This window comes from Triturus cristatus, chromosome 5_2 (genome assembly GCF_964204655.1).
Source record: "Triturus cristatus chromosome 5_2, aTriCri1.1, whole genome shotgun sequence".
Taxonomy (NCBI): Eukaryota; Metazoa; Chordata; class Amphibia; order Caudata; family Salamandridae; genus Triturus; species Triturus cristatus.
This window is the reverse complement of record NC_140588.1, coordinates 294,762,745-294,782,192: the sequence shown is the minus strand read 5'-3', so window position 1 is coordinate 294,782,192 and position 19,448 is coordinate 294,762,745. Positions and strand designations below refer to the sequence as shown.

The 19,448-nt window shown below is 40.8% G+C and overlaps 1 protein-coding gene across 2 annotated transcripts in view; it reads right to left on the bottom strand.

The window, feature by feature from the left end:
* MBOAT1 (membrane bound glycerophospholipid O-acyltransferase 1) overlaps positions 1-19,448 on the bottom strand; it is a 414,235-nt gene that overhangs the window by 114,524 nt on the left and 280,263 nt on the right. For both annotated transcript variants that reach the window (XM_085607052.1, XM_085607053.1), the window contains 2 exons: positions 17,302-17,357; positions 4,181-4,235 (listed from right to left, as the gene is read on the bottom strand). In XM_085607052.1, the coding sequence (XP_085463178.1) occupies positions 4,181-4,235; positions 17,302-17,357 (111 nt within the window). The remainder of the gene's footprint in view (positions 1-4,180; positions 4,236-17,301; positions 17,358-19,448) is intronic.

The following is a 19,448-nucleotide window of genomic DNA, read 5'->3' as shown; positions in this document are numbered from 1 at the left end:
TTCATCTAAGCTTAGCACCCCTAGCAGGTCCATAAGAAACTTCTGAGACTTTATTGGAGATTGCAATGCCTTGCTCTTTAGTCCACTTATTAAATATTTCTCAGCATTTTGTAATATGTATTACCTTTGATTTTTGTGTGACAATAGTTTAGCTAATCGCATTTGAGGTCTTGTATTTTGCCAATATAAAACTTTGAAACATCTGATCTATCTGAGCACAGAATTTAGACTGTAATTGCCAACACATGCGATGCCCTGACTATCTCCACTGTGCTTTCGTATTGAGCAGTGAGATCTGCAGAGGCGAATACCCTTGCACCTTCTTCATCCGTTATTCAGCTCAGCTGATCTCCATTCGAACTCCAAAAACACCTCCAGAGACCCCACAGAGGCCCAGTGCCATCATGGATACAGTAGCAGTGGTGTCTCCTGGAAGTGAACAGTCCTGAGGAGATGCGTTGTGGGCCACGCCTCTTCCCAATACCCATAATGCAAATCCCATATATTTTCCTAAATAGAGTTAATTACTTAAACAGGGCATGGATGCCTGTCAGATCTTAACTATATAAACTGTCAAATTTTTCTTATTGTTTATATAAAAGATCTCTATTTTTGTACAAAGATTTCTATGCTGTAAAGGGCTCTAACTTCATTATTGCACTGTATTACATTGTATTTGCATTTGTATAGTGTTTAGTATCACTGACAAGGCACTGAAGTGCTTTTTCAGCGGGTACCACATTAATTGCACAGGAACATATCACCATGTCCTTAGTAACATTTGATTAGTTTGAGCTGGATTACATTTTCTTTTTAATGTCTGCAGATTATGCACCAGATGGTGGGATCTGAGGAAAATGCAGCAAATCTAAAATCATGCGGAAAACCCTGTGGTTGCAGAATCGCATAATTCTGGTGGCCCTAGCCTAATGTGAGAACCTAAGAATTAAAATAGGCACAAGCTTTAACTGATAGGAAGTTAACTAAAACAGGAAAACAGAGAAGACGCCATTGTAGCAATGTGAATCAAAGACATTTAATTAGGTGGACAAGTACAAGAGCTGGCTAACATTTATGATATACTTGATTTCCTAATCCAGGGCGAACCTGTCTTGATCTGTGATATCAATTCTAGTACAAGAATGTCACAAACAAACTGTGTTCCATCATTAAATATTGAACAGTATTTCCCAGAGCATGTGCCACTAAAATCCAGAAACAGAATTTGATACGTCTTAGTCTGTCTATAGTATGGGGATCAGCATTCTAAGCCTCCAGGACTCTGATCAAGGATAAACTTCAAAGCAAGTTTGATGTTTGATGTCCCAAATTTCTAATGTGTTTTATTCACAACCATGTTTAGTATATGCAAAATAAGTTTGGATGATTTTTATTGCTCCTTTGTACAGTGGCATCAGTGGAATGCTGAGTCTTTCTCTTTCAGAGAATGAATGTCTTAAGTAAAAGAGCTGACATCCATACCAATTCCTCCCCATGGCACAATCCCACCTCATTATTAAGCACTGGTCAAATCGTAGCCCCTACTGAAATGGTCACAGTTAGCAGTTTCTGGATTATGCACAACCCAAAAGTGTGTTTGAAAACACTCTTGATGAGACGTGAAAATCCTTTGGCAAGCAGTTTGGTCTCTAGTTGAAATGAAACCAACAATAATCTTTTAGGCGTTAGAATCTATGAGCATAACAATGCTGCATCAGAGAACAGGACTCCCTGGTGACATCATGTTCATCTGGCATTGCGTCATGCGAGGATAAGACATTGTATCTTTAATTATCGCACCATGTATGTGGTGGGAGGTTTCGCCTCAGCTCGCTAGGTCAGAGTCTCTATGATCATAGACGCTCAGTGGGGTGGTCTGAAGGCATTGAAAAACACTGGTCCCAAAAGGCAGTTTGCAGAGTATGAAGGTGTGAAAACATGGGGTTATTTGCCTGACATTTCAGGGAAACACCTTTTTTTCAGAAAGAGTAAGTATGACAAGCCTTATAGCTATGCCTATCCAAGGTGATGGTCTCCCCAGTGTTAACTGTTTGTAGTTTCTAATCCAATATAATGTCAGCCTTTTTTCCTGTGATATCATTCCCTGCCTCGATGATATGTAAAAAGGCCCAGGCAAGCGAAAGCCACATTGCAACATATACATTTCCTTGACTTTTCATCACATTCATTGCCCACTCAGTTACCTTTTTGTCCTTGAGTTTTGGCATACTTTTTCTGCAGCAGGATTTCTTTGGGATTCTTTCTTCCACAAGAACTTATGCAGGGCTCTTTCATAACCCTGATTTCAGGGTGGTTTTAGTGCTTGCTTTTCAACTTCTACACACTCTATCAGCTATGAACTACAATCAAGAGTTATCAATATTGACAAGGAGGTGTTCTCTGCGTTTGTGGCTTTTCCTCCTAAATACATCCCTTTTGAGGAGACACTTGACACCATTCACTTGTACATTATTGTGCCAGGTGCAACCTTGCCTACCAGGAGGAGCTTTACTATGAGGATTATTTGCTATCTTTTTTTTATTTCAATCCTGCAACATTTTGAAAACAATACCACCAGCATATGTTAAAGCTTTTGTGTCCTCTTTTTGTGACAACAACAAGGGCTACCTGAACACGAAAGATCCTTGCCCTGTCTTAACTTGTAGCAACTTTTGCAAAACATAATTAAAGTGTGAAGAAACAACAAAATACAATCATTTTACATTCATGGGAGTTTTGACCCCTTGCATTAATCAATCAAGCATGGGCACCCATTCACACAGTCTTTTTCTTTCCTCATAGCACCCTCTAGCAGTGTTCAAAACTACAACTTTCTTTCACAAGAGTTTCTCAACTTGTTTTTGTTCTTGAGACTTCTTCCCACCATGAGGTACTAGCATCCAGGCACATCTTGATTATCTCTGTCTTCAACAACATTATTAGGATAAATATTAATTTTAGGCACTCATAAGCTGAGTGAAATTGATGCCTGTTATGATTAGAAATGGGTTTACTGTGAACTGATGTCCAGCCAGTTGAAACAATACTTTACAGATTATGGTCTAAAAACTTTGGAGAGGGTCACATCTGAATAATATGTGAACCAGTTCCTCTGCAGAATTTTGACATCTGTAGCATTTTTCCTTTATATGAAAGAATGTTCAGCTTCTTGGGAGTGTAAAAGGTATCACTGATGGTGACTCTTTCGGTAAAGCTTTGACAAATGTGATAACACTTTGCGATGTGTGTGTTCTGAACACTGTCCTGCCTAGTCAACATTATTGATTGCATTGAGAAGGGTTAAGGGCATCACTTATCAATTCAGCACCCATACTGGAAATAATTTATCTCTTCATCAGTTTCTATAAATAATGCAGAGTATATGTGTCATGGTAACAATGGAATATACATTATATTTCTACTATAGAAACATTAACATTTCTTTTTGGTGCGTCCAATAGGTTAATGGTAACTCAGCTGGAATAGGTTGTAATCATTTTCTAGAGTCTTTTAGCTAAATTCAACCAGCTAATACTAACACTGTTGAAATATTTTCTGCTTTTGCCATGCCTACCAGAATCCCTGGCACTTGCACGGAGCTACACCGAGGGAATGCTAGACTAAGAAGCTATGGTTGTAGAACCTTTGAAATTGATTGCACAGACTGAGCACAGAACGGCTTTACTCTAGCATGTGTGTACACACAGTGTATGCTGTACGTCCCACGTACTACTGAACCCAGTTCTGAATAAAAGACAGTACTGGAACATCTTCCAAAGATTCTGTCGTTTCCCACGACTCAATCAGAACTTGGCGAAAATTTGTGTTTCTGACAATATATTATACTGTCTTGTCATTTTACACATACAGTAGAGGGCACTTGAATCAGGATCAAAGGTAACCACTTCAGTTTAGATCTTCAGAAGGAAACTATTAAAATTGTTTGAGGAGGAAGAAAGGAAGACAATTCTCACTCTGATGATTTCTGAAATATAATAACCAGTCAGAAAACCTGGTTATTGTAAAAACAGAACATTATCAGATGTATATGAAATATGTTCCTCTGTGTGCAGCTGCTTGTAAACAGAGATTTAAAAGTGAACCCAAAGGTAAATGTATTAAAACAAATAGAAAACCAGTTGCATTTGACATTGGTGGGTGAGTTAAAAACATATCTTACTTCACAGCGTTCTGAAGCTGGTCAGGAGTGAGATCTTCCGCTTTGCGGGCAATTCCTATTAAGAAAAGAAAATAACCTTATAAATAATAAACAAATCTGACACCAAAATTACCAAATATACACTTTGACTTCCTAAAAGCACTAATGGAATCCTGTTACATTAAAAACCAAATAAATCAACCTTTCAATGTGTACAGCACTTCCTAATTAAAGCGGAATATATATCTATGCATGTAATCGCACATGAAAATCTCTAGGCAACTGGTTGGTCTCAAGACATTTTAAGACCATAAAGCTAGGGTGATAACAATAGACTCAATGTACCACAGTGAACTACAAAAAATTATTTTTATTGTTACAAAATTGTTTAAGATAAATACCTATGTAGCAAATCGTTACTAAGATTCTGTATGAATAGACATTTGGAATACAATGACAACACCGGAGACTGAACAAATCAATAGAATTGTTTAACATGGAAAAGTCTGGATAATCATGTAAAAATTGAATAACATAACAAAGTATGGAACCAAAACACAATAACACAATAACAGTGGAATATATACAAGTTTGAACAATACAGTGGGGTAGCTTATAAAATCAATCAATGGTGGTTTTTCAATGTATCTACGCACGTTTCAGCGAACATGGCACCTCCATCAGGAAAACCACAAGAAAACTTTGATGTCTAAAAGTAAAAGGTACATTGAGTCTCAATAAAGCCAAATGACTGATAAATACCTCGAAACCCTGAAACACCAGTAGTGTGACAAAATTAAACAAACGAAAGTATGAATAAATGTGCAGAGGAAAGATTTATGGTACTCCAGAGAATAGACTTAAAATGTAAAGAGAAAATAAAGAAGAAAGGAAGGGTTGCCAAAGTTAGACTCTAAGTGCAATCTCACAGGTGGAGTAGAGATAGATAGAGAAAACATAGGTTTTCAAATTGCTTACCAAGACCATCAGATATTAATCAATCACAAACTCATAGCCGAGAATCCGGGGAATGTATAAAACTGTTGAAGGCGGTGAAATAAAATGAGGAGATGGAAAAAAAGGGAATCAATTTTAACGGAGGAAGGAATATGATGAAAAAATTGACCCTAAGGTCAAAGTGAAAGTCACCAAATTGACTATCTGTACCTTCTCAGATTGATGATAAACTTATATGATAGGCGTGGATGTACATTCAATCAGTGAGGGCACAACTGTTGATAGGACAAAATCTACAAACATAATTGAAATGCTTGGATTAACACCTTACTGCCATTTAGTCTTAAAGCTTGTTAAAATCTCGAAAAGAAAAAGTCTGGACATACCTTTTTAATGGTAAGATGATAACATGTGGGACAGGAGGTCAAAGAAGAGTATTCTGATGTGATAAAGGCAAGTGAACTCCTGATGGAGGAAACACTAATAATCGACATTCAATACCAGCCTTAAGAGATGGCCACTGGCATATAAGCCTCGGCTGTAAATGAAAAGACAAGAATAAAAGAAATGACATATAGCAATGCGCTACACAGAAGGAGAACACATGGCAGGACTTTTAATTCCGTTATGAGGCAAGGAACGCTGTGAACCCTGCCGCTAAAATGGTACAGTCAGATCAGAGGTAAGAATAGTACAAGTAAAATGACAAAATGCTGGGAATTTCTACCAGATTAACCCTTAGCATACAAAACAAAGTAGGGAACAGACTGTGAGTCAATTACCACTATCGACCAGGAGGTCAAGATAATACTGCCAAACCAACATGACTGTACGGTTAGGATTCTATGTCAGGACCGGAGGCTCCGATTATGCTTCTCATTCTTTGCTCTTTATTTTCACAGCAGCCAATAAAAACACTTTATCATAAAAAAACTACAATACCCATTAGCACCAAGTGCCCCATAACAACCATTGAGAGTCTCCCTATATGAGGCATAATTGAGGTAACTACTTCCTCTTTCTTTGCTGCTACGCTTCCAGTTAAGCGCCTTTTCCCTCATTACTCTATCCTTGTGGTATTGTAGTGTATGGTTTGAGTGTCACGTGTTAGCACGTTACGCTATTTATTGTGTCAGCGCTGTTTTTTAATTGTGCGTGCTGAATTGTATACTTTTCACTGTTGGGTGCGAGCGCTCCTCAGCGCGTTTTTCCCCTCATTCAGCGGTAAATCAATTTCTATATCCCTGGAGGGTCCGTTCCCGCTTGTAACGTAGGCCTCGCCCTCCGATTGGGAGCGCATTGCCTCCTCTGCCGGGCGTGTCGTGCCCAGGGCAGTCTTCACGTGGAGAGGGAGTGTTGGAGCGAGGACGTGCGTCGATCGATCGCGCAATCCTCTTTCAGCTGGTACGAGCGGCCGGATCCGCGCATGCGCTGGGGCCATTTTGCCAGGTTTTGCCATCAGTTTCACCTTGGCACTTCAGAGTGGGAACAAGGCTCCGATTTAAAATTCGTGAAAGCTCGTAAAACGCTCCTGGTGACGCCTGATGCCAGTGGTTGCTGAGGACTGCAGAATTGAGCATAGGCTTTGCCTAGAGAGGTTGGCAAGCCCTCCCTCCACCAAATAATAATAGTTACAGTGTTTATTGGCTTGCCTGGGGTCATACCTCTCCCCCGTGATTTTCCAGTCAGTGGATCCAGCGCTTGGTAAAAAAATTACTCACTCAGATTCTCATCATGGCCGAGTTCTTTTATGAAGAGGAGTATTTTGAGGCTGATCCAGACGATTCTTTAGAGCAGGACCTCGTTGAGGCCCTAGATGCAGGGGTTCATCAGTCTGTTAACTCAGCCTTAGTAAGAGCGATTGCACCCCTAAAGTGTCACCTAAACCACTACGTGCTGCAACAAGGATGGATTCCCTCCACGGGCTCTCGCCCCAAGCCCAGTGGCAAGATGGGGTTCAACCCTCATGCAGAGTATATTGCGCGTCTGGCCAGGTACATGGCAAAGGATCATGCCTATACCAATCCCGATGACCCTGCAGATTCCCTCCAAGGGGAGGATGGAGACTCTTCCTCAGAGCAAGAGTCAGGGCAGGAAGAAGCCCCTAGACCTTCCAAGAAGGTTAGGAAGGAGCGTCACTTGGCTACCCCCTCTCAGCCCAAGCTCCTCACCTTTGAGCCGACGGACATTCTCCACCCAAATTCGACCGCATGGCTCCCGCTGCAGGAAATAGCAGTTTATGTCTAGTCGCACCTCCGACGTCCCTTTGACAAGGACCTCAGCGCACGATTACGGTCGGAATGCCCGAGACCGGATTTGGCGGCGAAGGTGGCGGAAACCCCTGAGGTGGACCCCACCATGCTAACATATTTAAAGAAATACGCTAAGGATCCCAAGAAAGGCATTGACCGGGCTTGGCGGCCATGCAAAGATAAATTGTTGGATTTGTCGGGGCCCCTGACCAAGATCTGAGAAATGGGTTTCAGGGCGAAGGAGTCCGCGACGGCAACAGACCCTGATGAATTGATCGGATGGGCGCAAAGGGCGATGTGCCAACTTGGCAATGCAAACTGGGCCATGTCAAGCGAGCGGAGACATTCCATCCTCCTCAAGCTTGACCCCAAGCTGGCAGAACTTTCCTCCGCAGAATCAGGGCCCGTGGTGCAAGGTCTCTTATTCGGACAACCATTCCTGAAATAATTGACCAAGTTTGTAGCCATCTTCAGTGGCTCGGACAAAGCGCAGAAGTCACTCAAATGAGCTTTCCGTCCGGTTTTCACCAGGGCCGGACGATACAGAGGGCGGTCGTTCGGCCGGAGGGCGGTCGTTCGGCCGGAGATTCAACTAAAGCGCCCCACGCGGCCAATTCCATCAGCAAAGAGGAGGGTACCAAAACCCCAACTCTGGCAATTTCTCCTTCTATCTTACCGGAGGGCAAAGAGCAGATTCCGAAGAGGCAAGTTCGGAGGCAACCAGGGTAGCCAACAAGTTGCCGGAAATGCAGGTGAGACTGGTATTGAGTTTGGAAGTTATGCTGGGGGAACAAATCCAATTTTTCCTACAGGCCTGGCAGACAATCTCACAAGATGCATGGATCTTGGAGATGGTACAAGGTTACAAACTAGAGCTGTACAATACCCCTACTCAGGGCTCTCCCCCCTCCAATATATTTTTCCCATCAAGAACAGATTTTTATCACGGACGACATAAACTCTCTTCTGAAGAAAGGAGCCATAGTCGCCTCCCAACTCCATCCCCAGGGTTTTACCAGCAACGTCTTCCTGGTTCAGAAAAAAAGGGTTGGGTCCAGGTTGGTCCTAAATCTAAAAGAATTCAACAGGTGGATAATCTACCGCCATTTCAAGATGGAGGGCATCCATCTTTTGCGTGACCTCCTGAAAGAAGGAGATTGGATGGTCCGTCTAGATCTAAAGGACGCTTACCTATCTGTTCCCATCTACATCCGCACCGTCGCTTTCTTCAATTCATTTGGCAGGACATTTGTTACAAATACAAAGTCCCCCCCTTCGGGCTTTCGTCAGCACCATGGTGCTTCAGAAGCTTATCCGCCCGGTGGAAGAGTCCTTGAGGACACGCAGGGTCCGGTTAATCGTCTACTTGGACGACATCATTATCATGGCCCACTGCCCTCGACTAGCGGTCACACATCTAGAATGGGCCATCACTCTAATTCAAAGCCTGGGATTCATGGTGAATCCACAAAAGTCTGTCTGTCGCCAACACAATCTATTGAGTTCCTGGGTTTCCAGATCGACTCAGAAGATCAGAGCAATCAAGAAAGAGTTGAGGTTGCTTTTGAACAAGCAGATTGTATCCTTGAGGTCATTAGCCCGGATAGTTGGGCTGCTGGCCTCTTCGATTCAAGCCATTTTTCTGGGTCCCCTTCACTACACGCACTCCCGAGATTAAAGATTCGACATCTCCGCAAAGGCCTCGGATATGCAGAACAAATTCCTCTCTCCGAGGAAGCGAGGTGGGAGATGCTGTGGTGGCTAGACCACATGGAGTCATGGAATGGCAGAGTCATATTCAGACCCAGTCCTGGGGTAGTGATCGAATCGGATGCCAGTCGTTGGGGTTGGGGAGCCCGTTGCTGCTGGATATCCACAGGGGGTCGATGGTCTCAAGAGGAACTCTCCCTGCACATCAATTGCTTGGAGCTGCTGGCAGGCTCGTTTGCGATCCGCAGACTTTCTCCCCAGAAAACAGACTGCTGCATACTTCTCCGCATGAAAAACGTGCCTGCGGTTCGCTATGTCAACAAGTTGGGAGGGACGCGGCCCCGAGTTCTGGCAGATATCGCCAAGGATTTTTGGCATTACTGCCTGACCCACAGATTATCAGTCGTAGCGGAATACCTCCCGGGACGCAACAACGAGGTGGCTGACTAGCACTCTTGTTATCTATGGTATTTCAGCGATTGGAGTCTTCATCCACAGGTTTTCAGATCACTCAACCAACTATGGGGTCCATGCCGATTGGACCTGTTCACATCCCGTCTCAACAGGCACCTTCCAGACTTCTACAGTTGGCGTCCGGATCCGGAGGCGATAGCCTCGGACACGTTTCTCCAGCGTTGGCCCCCGCCCTGTGCTATGCCTTCCCTCCGTTTCTGATGATACCCAGGGTCCTGGCTCAGACCAGACGTCAGCAAGCAGAGTTAATCTTGATCACCCCTTTGTGGAGGGTGCAAGCTTGGTTCCCGATCCTCCTGGAAATGTCTTGCGCCGTACCGATCCTCCTTCCACAGAAATGGAACCTGTTGTTGGCTCCTCGGAAGGCTCCTCATCCCTTGATGGAGTCAGGGCAACTTCTTCTGGTGGCATGGCGTGTTTCAGGGATAGGTGGAAGATCCCAGGTCTTTTGCGAGACGCTCACAGGTTCATTAAGGAAGCATGGTTGGCCAACACCCACAAGCGGTATTCATCAGCATGATGGTATAGCTGGTGCTCTCAACGGGATGTTGATCCCGCTACAACAAATGTCTCCATGGTCTTGAACTACATAGCCTCCTTAGAGTCATCTGGTTTAGGGTATAGAACGGTAAATAACTTCCGGTCTGCCATCTCGGCAGGGCATGTTCAGGTGGATGGCAAACCAGTTGGCGAGCATTCCCTGTTATGCAAACTGCTTAGAGGTATTCGGATGGTAAAACCACCATGCCCGAGATACTCGGTTCCATGAGACTTCTCTGTGGTCTTGCGGTTCTTGGAAACTTGGCCCGCCAACAAGTACCTTTCACGAAAACAACTTTCGGCCAATCTGGCCATGTTGTTATGTTTAGTTTCTTGCAAGAGAGTCTCTGATATCAGAGCGTTGGATCTAGCGGGGGGTAGATTCTCTCCTGAAGGAGTCACATTTAATATCTCTAAACGTACCAAATGTAATACTAATACAGTGTCCTATCCAGCTTTTCCGGATATCCCAAACTATGTGTGGTTCAATGTATGAAAGCGTATGAGGTAAGTACAGCTGAATTTCGTTCAGATATGAATGGTCAGTTGTTTATTGCACTACAGAAGCTCTTTCGCCCGGTGACTCCAGCCACCTTGTCTAGATGGGTGCGTTGGCTCATGAGCGAGGCGGGCATTGACGTATCAAAGTTTGGTACCCATTCTGTTCGATGGGCTATGGCATCCAAGTCTTTTTCTCTGGTAGTAACTCTCTCTGATATAATGAATGCAGCTGACTGGTCCACTGAGACCATGTTTAAGTCATTCTATTATAAACCTATTCTTGATGTAGCGTCAGTAGTGGTGGCTAAGCTTTGAACAAGCATAATCGGAGCCTCCGGTCCTGACATAGAATTAAAAATTTGCGAGCATTCGTGGCAAGAATTTTCAATTCTATTAAGGACATTGAGGCGAGGATTAGCCCACCCAGAGTTATATATGTTGTTATCAATGCTGCTATTCTTGTAATATTGCATCTTGATTGTACTGTATATACTATTTCCCCCCCTCTTTTCTGATTATGATGATTATGATATCAGATGGGGTTACTAGTATTACGGAATCTATCTCTCTGTTACAGGAACGGATGGCAAGTAAAGCGTGAAACAATTAAACGCTGGAAGAGGTGGAGTGTATATACGTCCTGAGCGACGAGATGGTTACCCACCGATTCTGCGATTATCGGGAATCGAGCCCAGGTTCAGATGGTTACATGTTGGGTTTCAGGATGCCTTGTTCTTTTGTGAAGGACTTCTCCATCACAGAAAAAAGTTTTGCAAGCTTGAGTTCTTATTGTATTGGACTTGACTGTTTTAGAATCATTCTAAGAAAGAGGAAGTGGTTACCTCAGTTATGCCTTATATATGGAGACTCTCTATGGTTGTTATGGGGCACTTGGTGCTCATGGGTATTGTAGTTTTTTATGATAAAGTGTTTTGATTGGCTGCTGTGAAAATAAAGAGCAAAGAATGAGAAGCATAATCGGAGCCTCCGTGTCCTTAATAGAATTGAAAATTCTTGTCACGAATGTTCGCAAATTTTTAATTATACAGGTAAACTGAGAAAATACTAGGGACTCCTGTCTGATTCACCCTCAGCCTACGACACAATGTAAAGAATGAACAGATAAGTAACTTACCAAGCGCGATTGTTGCCGAAGGATATTTCGGCAAGACTTGAGCTGACAGGGAAATGATACGCTTAAATAAGGTAGAGCAAATGTGCTTGTGGAATCCGGCATGGAGTCTAATTTGCCAAGCCGACAGGAATTGGCGTGCAAGGCATCAATAGAGAAGAAGGACTGACGTTATGAGATGAAAATGAAAACAAACGAGGTAACTAAGACACAAACGACGGTATACAACAAACTATGTGAACATGGCAAAAATGTATGAAATTACCACAAGACGACTGTAATGGTATGTGGATTAAGCAAGGAATGGCTGATAGTGTGAATAAACAAAACCAAGATGATAATTAATATTATTAAACAAAAACTAGATAGAAATAGCAAAGAATTGAATAGAATGTGAGCAAATCTCATTCGAGAGAAGGCCAATGCTTAAACCAATTCAGATAGAGGTCTGAACTTGGTTGATTCATTTGCCAAAATGCTAATGAAGCAGGGGTCATGCAGTAAGGGAAAAAGTCAATTCAGATGGTATTATATCTAATTATGTTTTCCCAAGGGATCTCAATATTTAGTCCTTGTTTGACAGTATTGAGTACAAAAATCCCCAAAACTTCTCTTCTTTTACAAACTTTATTACTTTTAGTTTCTTGAGATATTTCTATTTTTTCTAATGTATGCCATCTGATGTCTTCGGCCATGTGTTCTTTTTTAAGATAGTGTTTAACTAAACGAGCTGTCAATTTTAATGTGCGAACAGCAGATCAATGTTCGGTTAGCCATGTGAACAATGAGCATGCCATTTTGCCTACATAGCCTAAGTTGCAGGGACATACCAACAGGTAAATTAGATTTTTTGTTTTACAGTTGGTAAATTTGTTCGCGTGTATGGGATATCCGTTGTGAGTAAAAATCTCACCTTCAATTGCTGTTGCACATGCTTTGTGTTGGGTACATTTAAAACGGGAATGTACAATGTCTTTGATGTTCTTGTTCCAGCGATGAGTGAATAAAGGCTTTGGTAACTTGGAATCAGGTGTCGCCTGAGTGTTTAGAATATGCCAATTAGAGTTGACAATCTGTCTGATGTTGCGTTCATTATAGAGTGTTTGGTGACGCATACCAGTTGAGTAACTGGTGGTCGAGAGTGTGATCTTAACAGAACATCTCTGTCATAAAATCTAGCTCTTTTGAAAGATTCTCGTATGAGGGGTTTGGTTATTCTATAGCATGACATTTTTCTTTCATGGCAGTAGCTTCAGAATCAAGATCTGGCAAATTGGAACAATTAAGACGGAGTCATAGAAATTGTCCGAAAGGGATGCTCTATTTTTGCGTCCGTGGGTGGTAACTGTCAAAATGCAATAAGGTGTTTCTTGCTGTAGGTTTAACAAAAAGGTCTACTTCAAGATTGCCGTGTTTGTGGTGAATCAAGAGTGGCTAGTATGTGCAGTGAATTTCACATTAGTATCGCAAAGGTTAAGCCATTCAAGAAAATCTGTTAATGAGTCGTTGGTGTCAGTCTGGATGAAAAATATATCATCAATATAACGCGACCAATGAGTCACAGACTCATAAAACGGAGCAATTTTGTTATGAATGAATTTCTTATCAAACAATACCATGAAGATGTCAGCTACTGATGGTGCTACAGATGCCCCCATACTTACCCCTTTGATTTGCTTATATAAGGTGTTACCAAATTCAAAGGAATTTTCTGTTAATACAATCTGGAGACATTCCAATAGGACATTTCTGGGGCAATTGATATTGTAAGTGTAGATGAACCATGAAACTGCTTGATGGGCCTCCACCTGGGGAATGTTACTGTACAAAGACTCTATGTCTAATGTGACCAATGTATGTGCTGAGTAATGAAATGGTAGCTTTTCAACCTAATTGATAATGTGCCTAGTATCCTTAATATGAGATGGAATTTTAGGTATACTAGGTCGCAAGAAATTGTCTATATATTTCGACAATGGTTCAGATACTGATACGATCGGCCTCACAAACGGACGATATGGAGGATCTGTCAAATTTTTATGGATTTTCAGAATAAAATAAATACATTGTGTTTTTGGGTCAGTAATATTCAGAAATTCAAACTCTTTCTCACAGATGTCCCCACTCGGAAGGCCTCATTGGTTAAACGTTGAATCCTAGATACTGTTTTCATCGTAGGATCTGTTGTAATTTTCATATAGAAACTCAAATTGCTCAGTAAGGTAATCATTTTTTTTCCCTATTGAGTGGTATCTAATACAACAATCCTGCCTCCTTTATCACAGTTCTTAACGATGAGAGATTTATCATGTGATAATTGTTGTAAAGATACAAATTCATCTTTTTTAAGATTGTGGCCTAGTTTGGGGATGTGCTTAGTGGCTCTATCAAGCCGCTTGTGTACCGCATGTTCAAACACTGCCACTTCGGGACCAACTTGATGTAATGATGGAGTAAATATAGATGGTTTGGAAAGCCCAGATAAGTTTCGAGAAATGGACAATGATGTCTCATGGCTAGCAAAGACTTTTTTCAATCGTACCTTGCGAAAAAATGTTAAGCATTAAATGCCCGGTGGTATTTTTTTGTATTAAGAAAGCATTTCACCACAGTATGAGCACAATCAGGGACAAGCATGATGTGTACATTATTTCACATCAATTCTCTGAAAGCATGAGAGGAAGCATTGATGTGCAGCATGTAGGGTCATAGTTTATTCTAGCCTCTATTGTCAACATATCATACCTGTTAAGTTAAACATAGTCAATTACACTTTGCTATTTATTGAGAGTATGCAATCATGCTTTATTAATGTCAGATAGGAATGAACTGTTTTTGTATTTACTACACTCTCTTTAAAAAAGATTTATATAATACCGAATATGACTTAAGCTTGTTTGAGTTATTTTTGATTAAAAATAATGCTTGCTTGGTATCATGAAACCTTTGCATTAAAAATTACAACACTACACTCTACAGAACTGTGTTTTCTTAGTATTGGCCAGACTAGCCCTAGTCTCCATCTTGGATTTTAAATGTGGCCATGTTTTCATCCATGTTTTCATATCTTACTGACACTGTACGCAGCAAATCATGCACTAATGCTTTGTGATGACCGCTGTTCTTCATGAGCTTTGGAGGAAGCTGTAATGTTCAATGCATCACTTCAAAGCCTTTTCCTGCCTGAAATCAGAAGAGCCATTCATTTCATAAGTCTGTTATTGTTCAGTGTAATCGGATTTGTACTGTCACATCCAATGACATTCGGTTAGAGAGAATATTCATATAGGGGATGATGCTGACATGGTGTTAGAGGTTGATATTAGATAGATGATTCTGTATTAGATCTGTGTTGTGATTCGTCTGTCCATGTTATGTTTTTGCTCACCTTATACTAACTGAACAATTTTCACTGTGAATTTTATTGTAAAGGAGCTCAAAACTAGATGTGAGCCAGACTTTTAGTTGAAAGACTTGAGTGTCGAATCACTGGGTTGCTTTCCTGATTCTTAAAGCGCAGACCTATAATAATTTGCAGCATTATTTTTGACTTGGAATAAAGTATGATTTTGCTGGTGAGAGACTTTATCTTTCATGCCCCAACGTTATTATTGACAAATGATTGCTGAGCTTTATGCTAATGCACTGGACTGGATTTGACTGATTTTGAGACTCTATATATATTCTGCCTTCTCTAATGCACTTTAATATATTAATAAACCTTTATGGCTTCTCAGTGTTACTTGCCTCTAGTAGGCTTATTTAACTGATTATGTTACTTGAATTGCTGTCTAGAATCGTATCAGTGGGGGCGGCATTGCCTCATCTATTCTTATGGTAAGTGAAGCAAGCCATAGTTTGAATTCAAATGAATTAAGAACACAGGCTCCAAAAACATTGTTGTTCTTTATTGCTATGTGAACCACTGCTCACTACGAGAAGTTGTATAAAGTTATTTGACCCTTGGGAGGTGTTGACTGGGGTGCACTACATTATATTGGAACCAATACAGTACTAAATCATTTTAGAGACAGATCATGACATAAGTCAAGTCCTCAGTATGTACTAATCCCCAAATTACCAGTATTACAGACAGAATAATAAAGCTGCTATTCCTGGTAATGGTCATTTTCAATGTCATTGTAATCATCTGGCATTGTAATGGTTGTCAACGTACTGAAATGTATAAATTGGTAGTAGGTCATTTCACAGTCTCACAATGCACTCTTCTTTCTATCAGAAAGTCTTCTGAGGATAGCTATTTAGAGGGCCAAGTTCTAGCAGCAGAGGCCAAAAAGTAAGTTGTAGCTTGTTAATCCTATTTGAAAGTGAAATGGCCATCCCAGCTATTGGTATACATAAGATAGTGCCTAATTTGTGCCTTTGCTTTCATAACAATAAATAACAATAATTATGGTGACACATCTGGTGCCTTTATGATCAACATCATATGCATATTGATGTTGAGGTCTGCCTCTCCTTAATGATATGGAAAAGTAATATATGTTTTTGACCCCAACAGAAGAAATGCCATCTACCTGTGTATGTTGTCCCACATTTTCAGGTTTTACGTGTAACAGATGACTGAAGAACTAGATTGCCTCAGCCAAAAGCAGCTTTTAAGGTACACTTTTTAAAAGGTGCTTACAAAGCCTGGAAATTGTGTTAAGCGACATTACCAACAATCTGGCAGAACCTTTATCTCTTCACAGAGTATGGTATCCTCTCTGAGCTTGAGTAACAGAATCAACAATTTGGTGGGTGGGCAGTACAGATTTAGTTTTTTCTGGATTCTGCAGGATCCTAGAAAAGCTTCCCCCACAAAAGGTTTGCCTTAGAATTGTGTTGCCCACACCTGCACTTCTCATGATGGGGCCGATTCACAGAACTAATCTGAGACAAAATCCTAAACTTACTACTTATGGTATTCACAGAAGGCATTTAGTAGTAGTAAAGTTAGGACTACAAACTTTACTACTACTAAATGCCTTCTGTGAATACCAAGAGTAGTAAGTTTAGGATTTTGTCTCAAGTTAATAGAAGTAAAGTCAGTAGTCCTAACTTTACTACTACAAAATGCCTTCTGTGAATACCAAAAGTAGTCAGTTTAGGATTTTGTCTCAAATTAGTAGTAGTAAAGTTAGTAGTCCTAATTTTACTACTACTAAATGCCTTCTTTGAATACCAACAGTAGTAAGTTTAGGATTTTGTCTCAGATTAGTTCTGTGAATCGGCCCGAAGTGTGTCCATTAATTAAAATACACTGTGCTCCATACCATCTCTGTATATAGTTTACAACACCTCAGTCCAACCTCAGAATTCCAAAAGTGATTGGGTTTCAAACATAGTCTCCCTTGTACACAGTCATAAAACTGGAAGTTGCAGAGGTGAATCCTTATCATATCCTCCCGAAATGGGTGAGGCTATAAAGGAACAGATATTTACCATTCCATACCACAGGAGGAAGGTTCACCCAACAGGTAAAAGGCCAAAAGACAGCCAAACACATGAATGGTTTTCATTTTACAGGGAACACAATGGAAAACTCCGATAAGTTAGTACAGTTTTTCACTTACCGTCATGCACCTGGAAGGCGAGGGTAGTAATCTTCTGTGTAATAATCATCATTGGACTGCAAAGCACAGAAAAACAACTGAAATATCTTATCGACATATACATTTTGTACATTAATTGTCACTAAAAACACAAAGTTAGCAAGGGCTGAGGACTGCAATTGGCATTCTTTGCTTAATCCTTAGCCCAGTATATCCCTTGTTATGAGGCTGTCCGTAGTTAACTTTAAATCACTGTAACTTAGTTTCATAATGCAATGCTCCTATTTGTTCGATTTTTAGTTTCAGAAAAGAGGAGTCTTATTTCTACAAATTTAAAGTGATGAAATGATGACGTTAAATTTACTTTACATCATGAGCTGAAGATGCTGCTTTTATATCGCGACACAACGCCAAGAGCAACTTTTCCTAATGATTTGTTTGTTTTTAGGCCAACTTCTGGTCTCGTTTTGAACATTATGAGGATATAGTTATATTTAAAAGATGAACTTTCAATTGTGTTTATCTATATGTAAAGAGGGTATGTATTAATATGTGGAAAAATGACACTCACCAAAGGAAAGATTATACCCATCTAAATGATGTCCTGTTATAATGCTCCAAACTAAAAAAAACAATAAAATCTCATTTAAAAAATGTGTTTATTCATGTATTTAGTAGGCATGAGAAAAATAGTCACATACACGTTATATTTTTGGGATAACTCTAATGCTACATCATGCTTTTAAATGCTCTTGTTTTACTGTACAACACAGTCTGTTGCCTTCTGCTAGGGCTCTAATTGAGTTTCGGGCAAGCACTTTGAGGGGTGAGTTCTGGCCTTAGCACTTTGAGGGATGAATTCTGGCCGTTGGCACTTTGAGGGATGAGTTGTGGCCTCTCATTCAACCCCTTTATGAAAGTAGAGCGGTTGGCACATGCCACGATCCAAACCACCAGCTGCACAGGGTTCAGCTCAAAACAGAAAAACAGTTCACAGGGATGGATGATTTTATAGCTCCCAATCCAAACTACAAGTAATGTTTGTATTTACCCGTGTTTTATATTGCAGGGCAAATATGTGATAATATTTTCAAAGCACATTTTATGTGTTCTTAAAAAATTAACATATATGCTTTTTAAAACTAAATGAATATATTGAACCACATTCTGCCTACCAAGCTAACAAAGACAGCATCCAATTTACAACTACTTCATTTAGATAAAAATTGTCCTGCGTTTTTATGTTTTCTTTGTTTTGGGATTGAAACGTAAAAGACCAAAAGGTTCTGATTTAAATATCCTTTCCCTTTTGCAAAATGGTACAAATGGGTTAGTGTCTGTTGAGATGTGTCCTTAGGAAAATACAGAGTACATTGATCTTCTTTCTTTGCTATTTCCTCTTGAAGGTTTAGTTGTCATATCAGCAGGTGAGTTTGTGTGTTTATTATTTTTTATAGTACAGGTTAGAATACACAAATCCCCTATAAATGGCATTAGCCAGAAAGACTGCTGGGGTAAATGTGAAAATGCTAATTTTTAGGAAAGGGCACTAGCTTCCATTTGCACTTGCTTTACAATATATATATTTTTTTTAAATCAGCGTACGTGTGTGCACACTTACTTAAGCACAAAAAGCAATACACATAAATGCGTGCACACCATGCATTCACAAATTGTACAAAACTATAATGTTCAAGACTGACACTTATACGTCCTCAAATATGGAAGGCCTCGAGGTATCTCTATTTCAAACACATGACAATAAGCATCAAGAGCCTAGCGCCGATAATGGTCTCTCCCTCTCCTTTGGTTACCTGCTTGGGATGGGTGATAGCTGGTCACTGCAGGGTAATGACACAGTGATGGCTGGTGCCGTAAATAATCCATGCAGGGCAGGAGAGTTTTGCCTTATCACTGGAGTGGGTGCGGCTTAATGGCTAGGGCGGCTGACTTTGAAGCTGGGGAACAGGGTTCGAGCCTGGTGGGAGGCTCAAACATCCTGTTATTGTGGGCAAATGATTTAATCTCCCGGGGCCTAAAAATGAATGTGTCCCTCTGTAATGCAATTGGTGCACATGTAAAGCGCTCCGATACCTTCGGATCAAATTCGCGGTATATAAAACTGCAAAAGAAAATGCCCTGCCGCGCCTGCTTCCCACCTGATATTC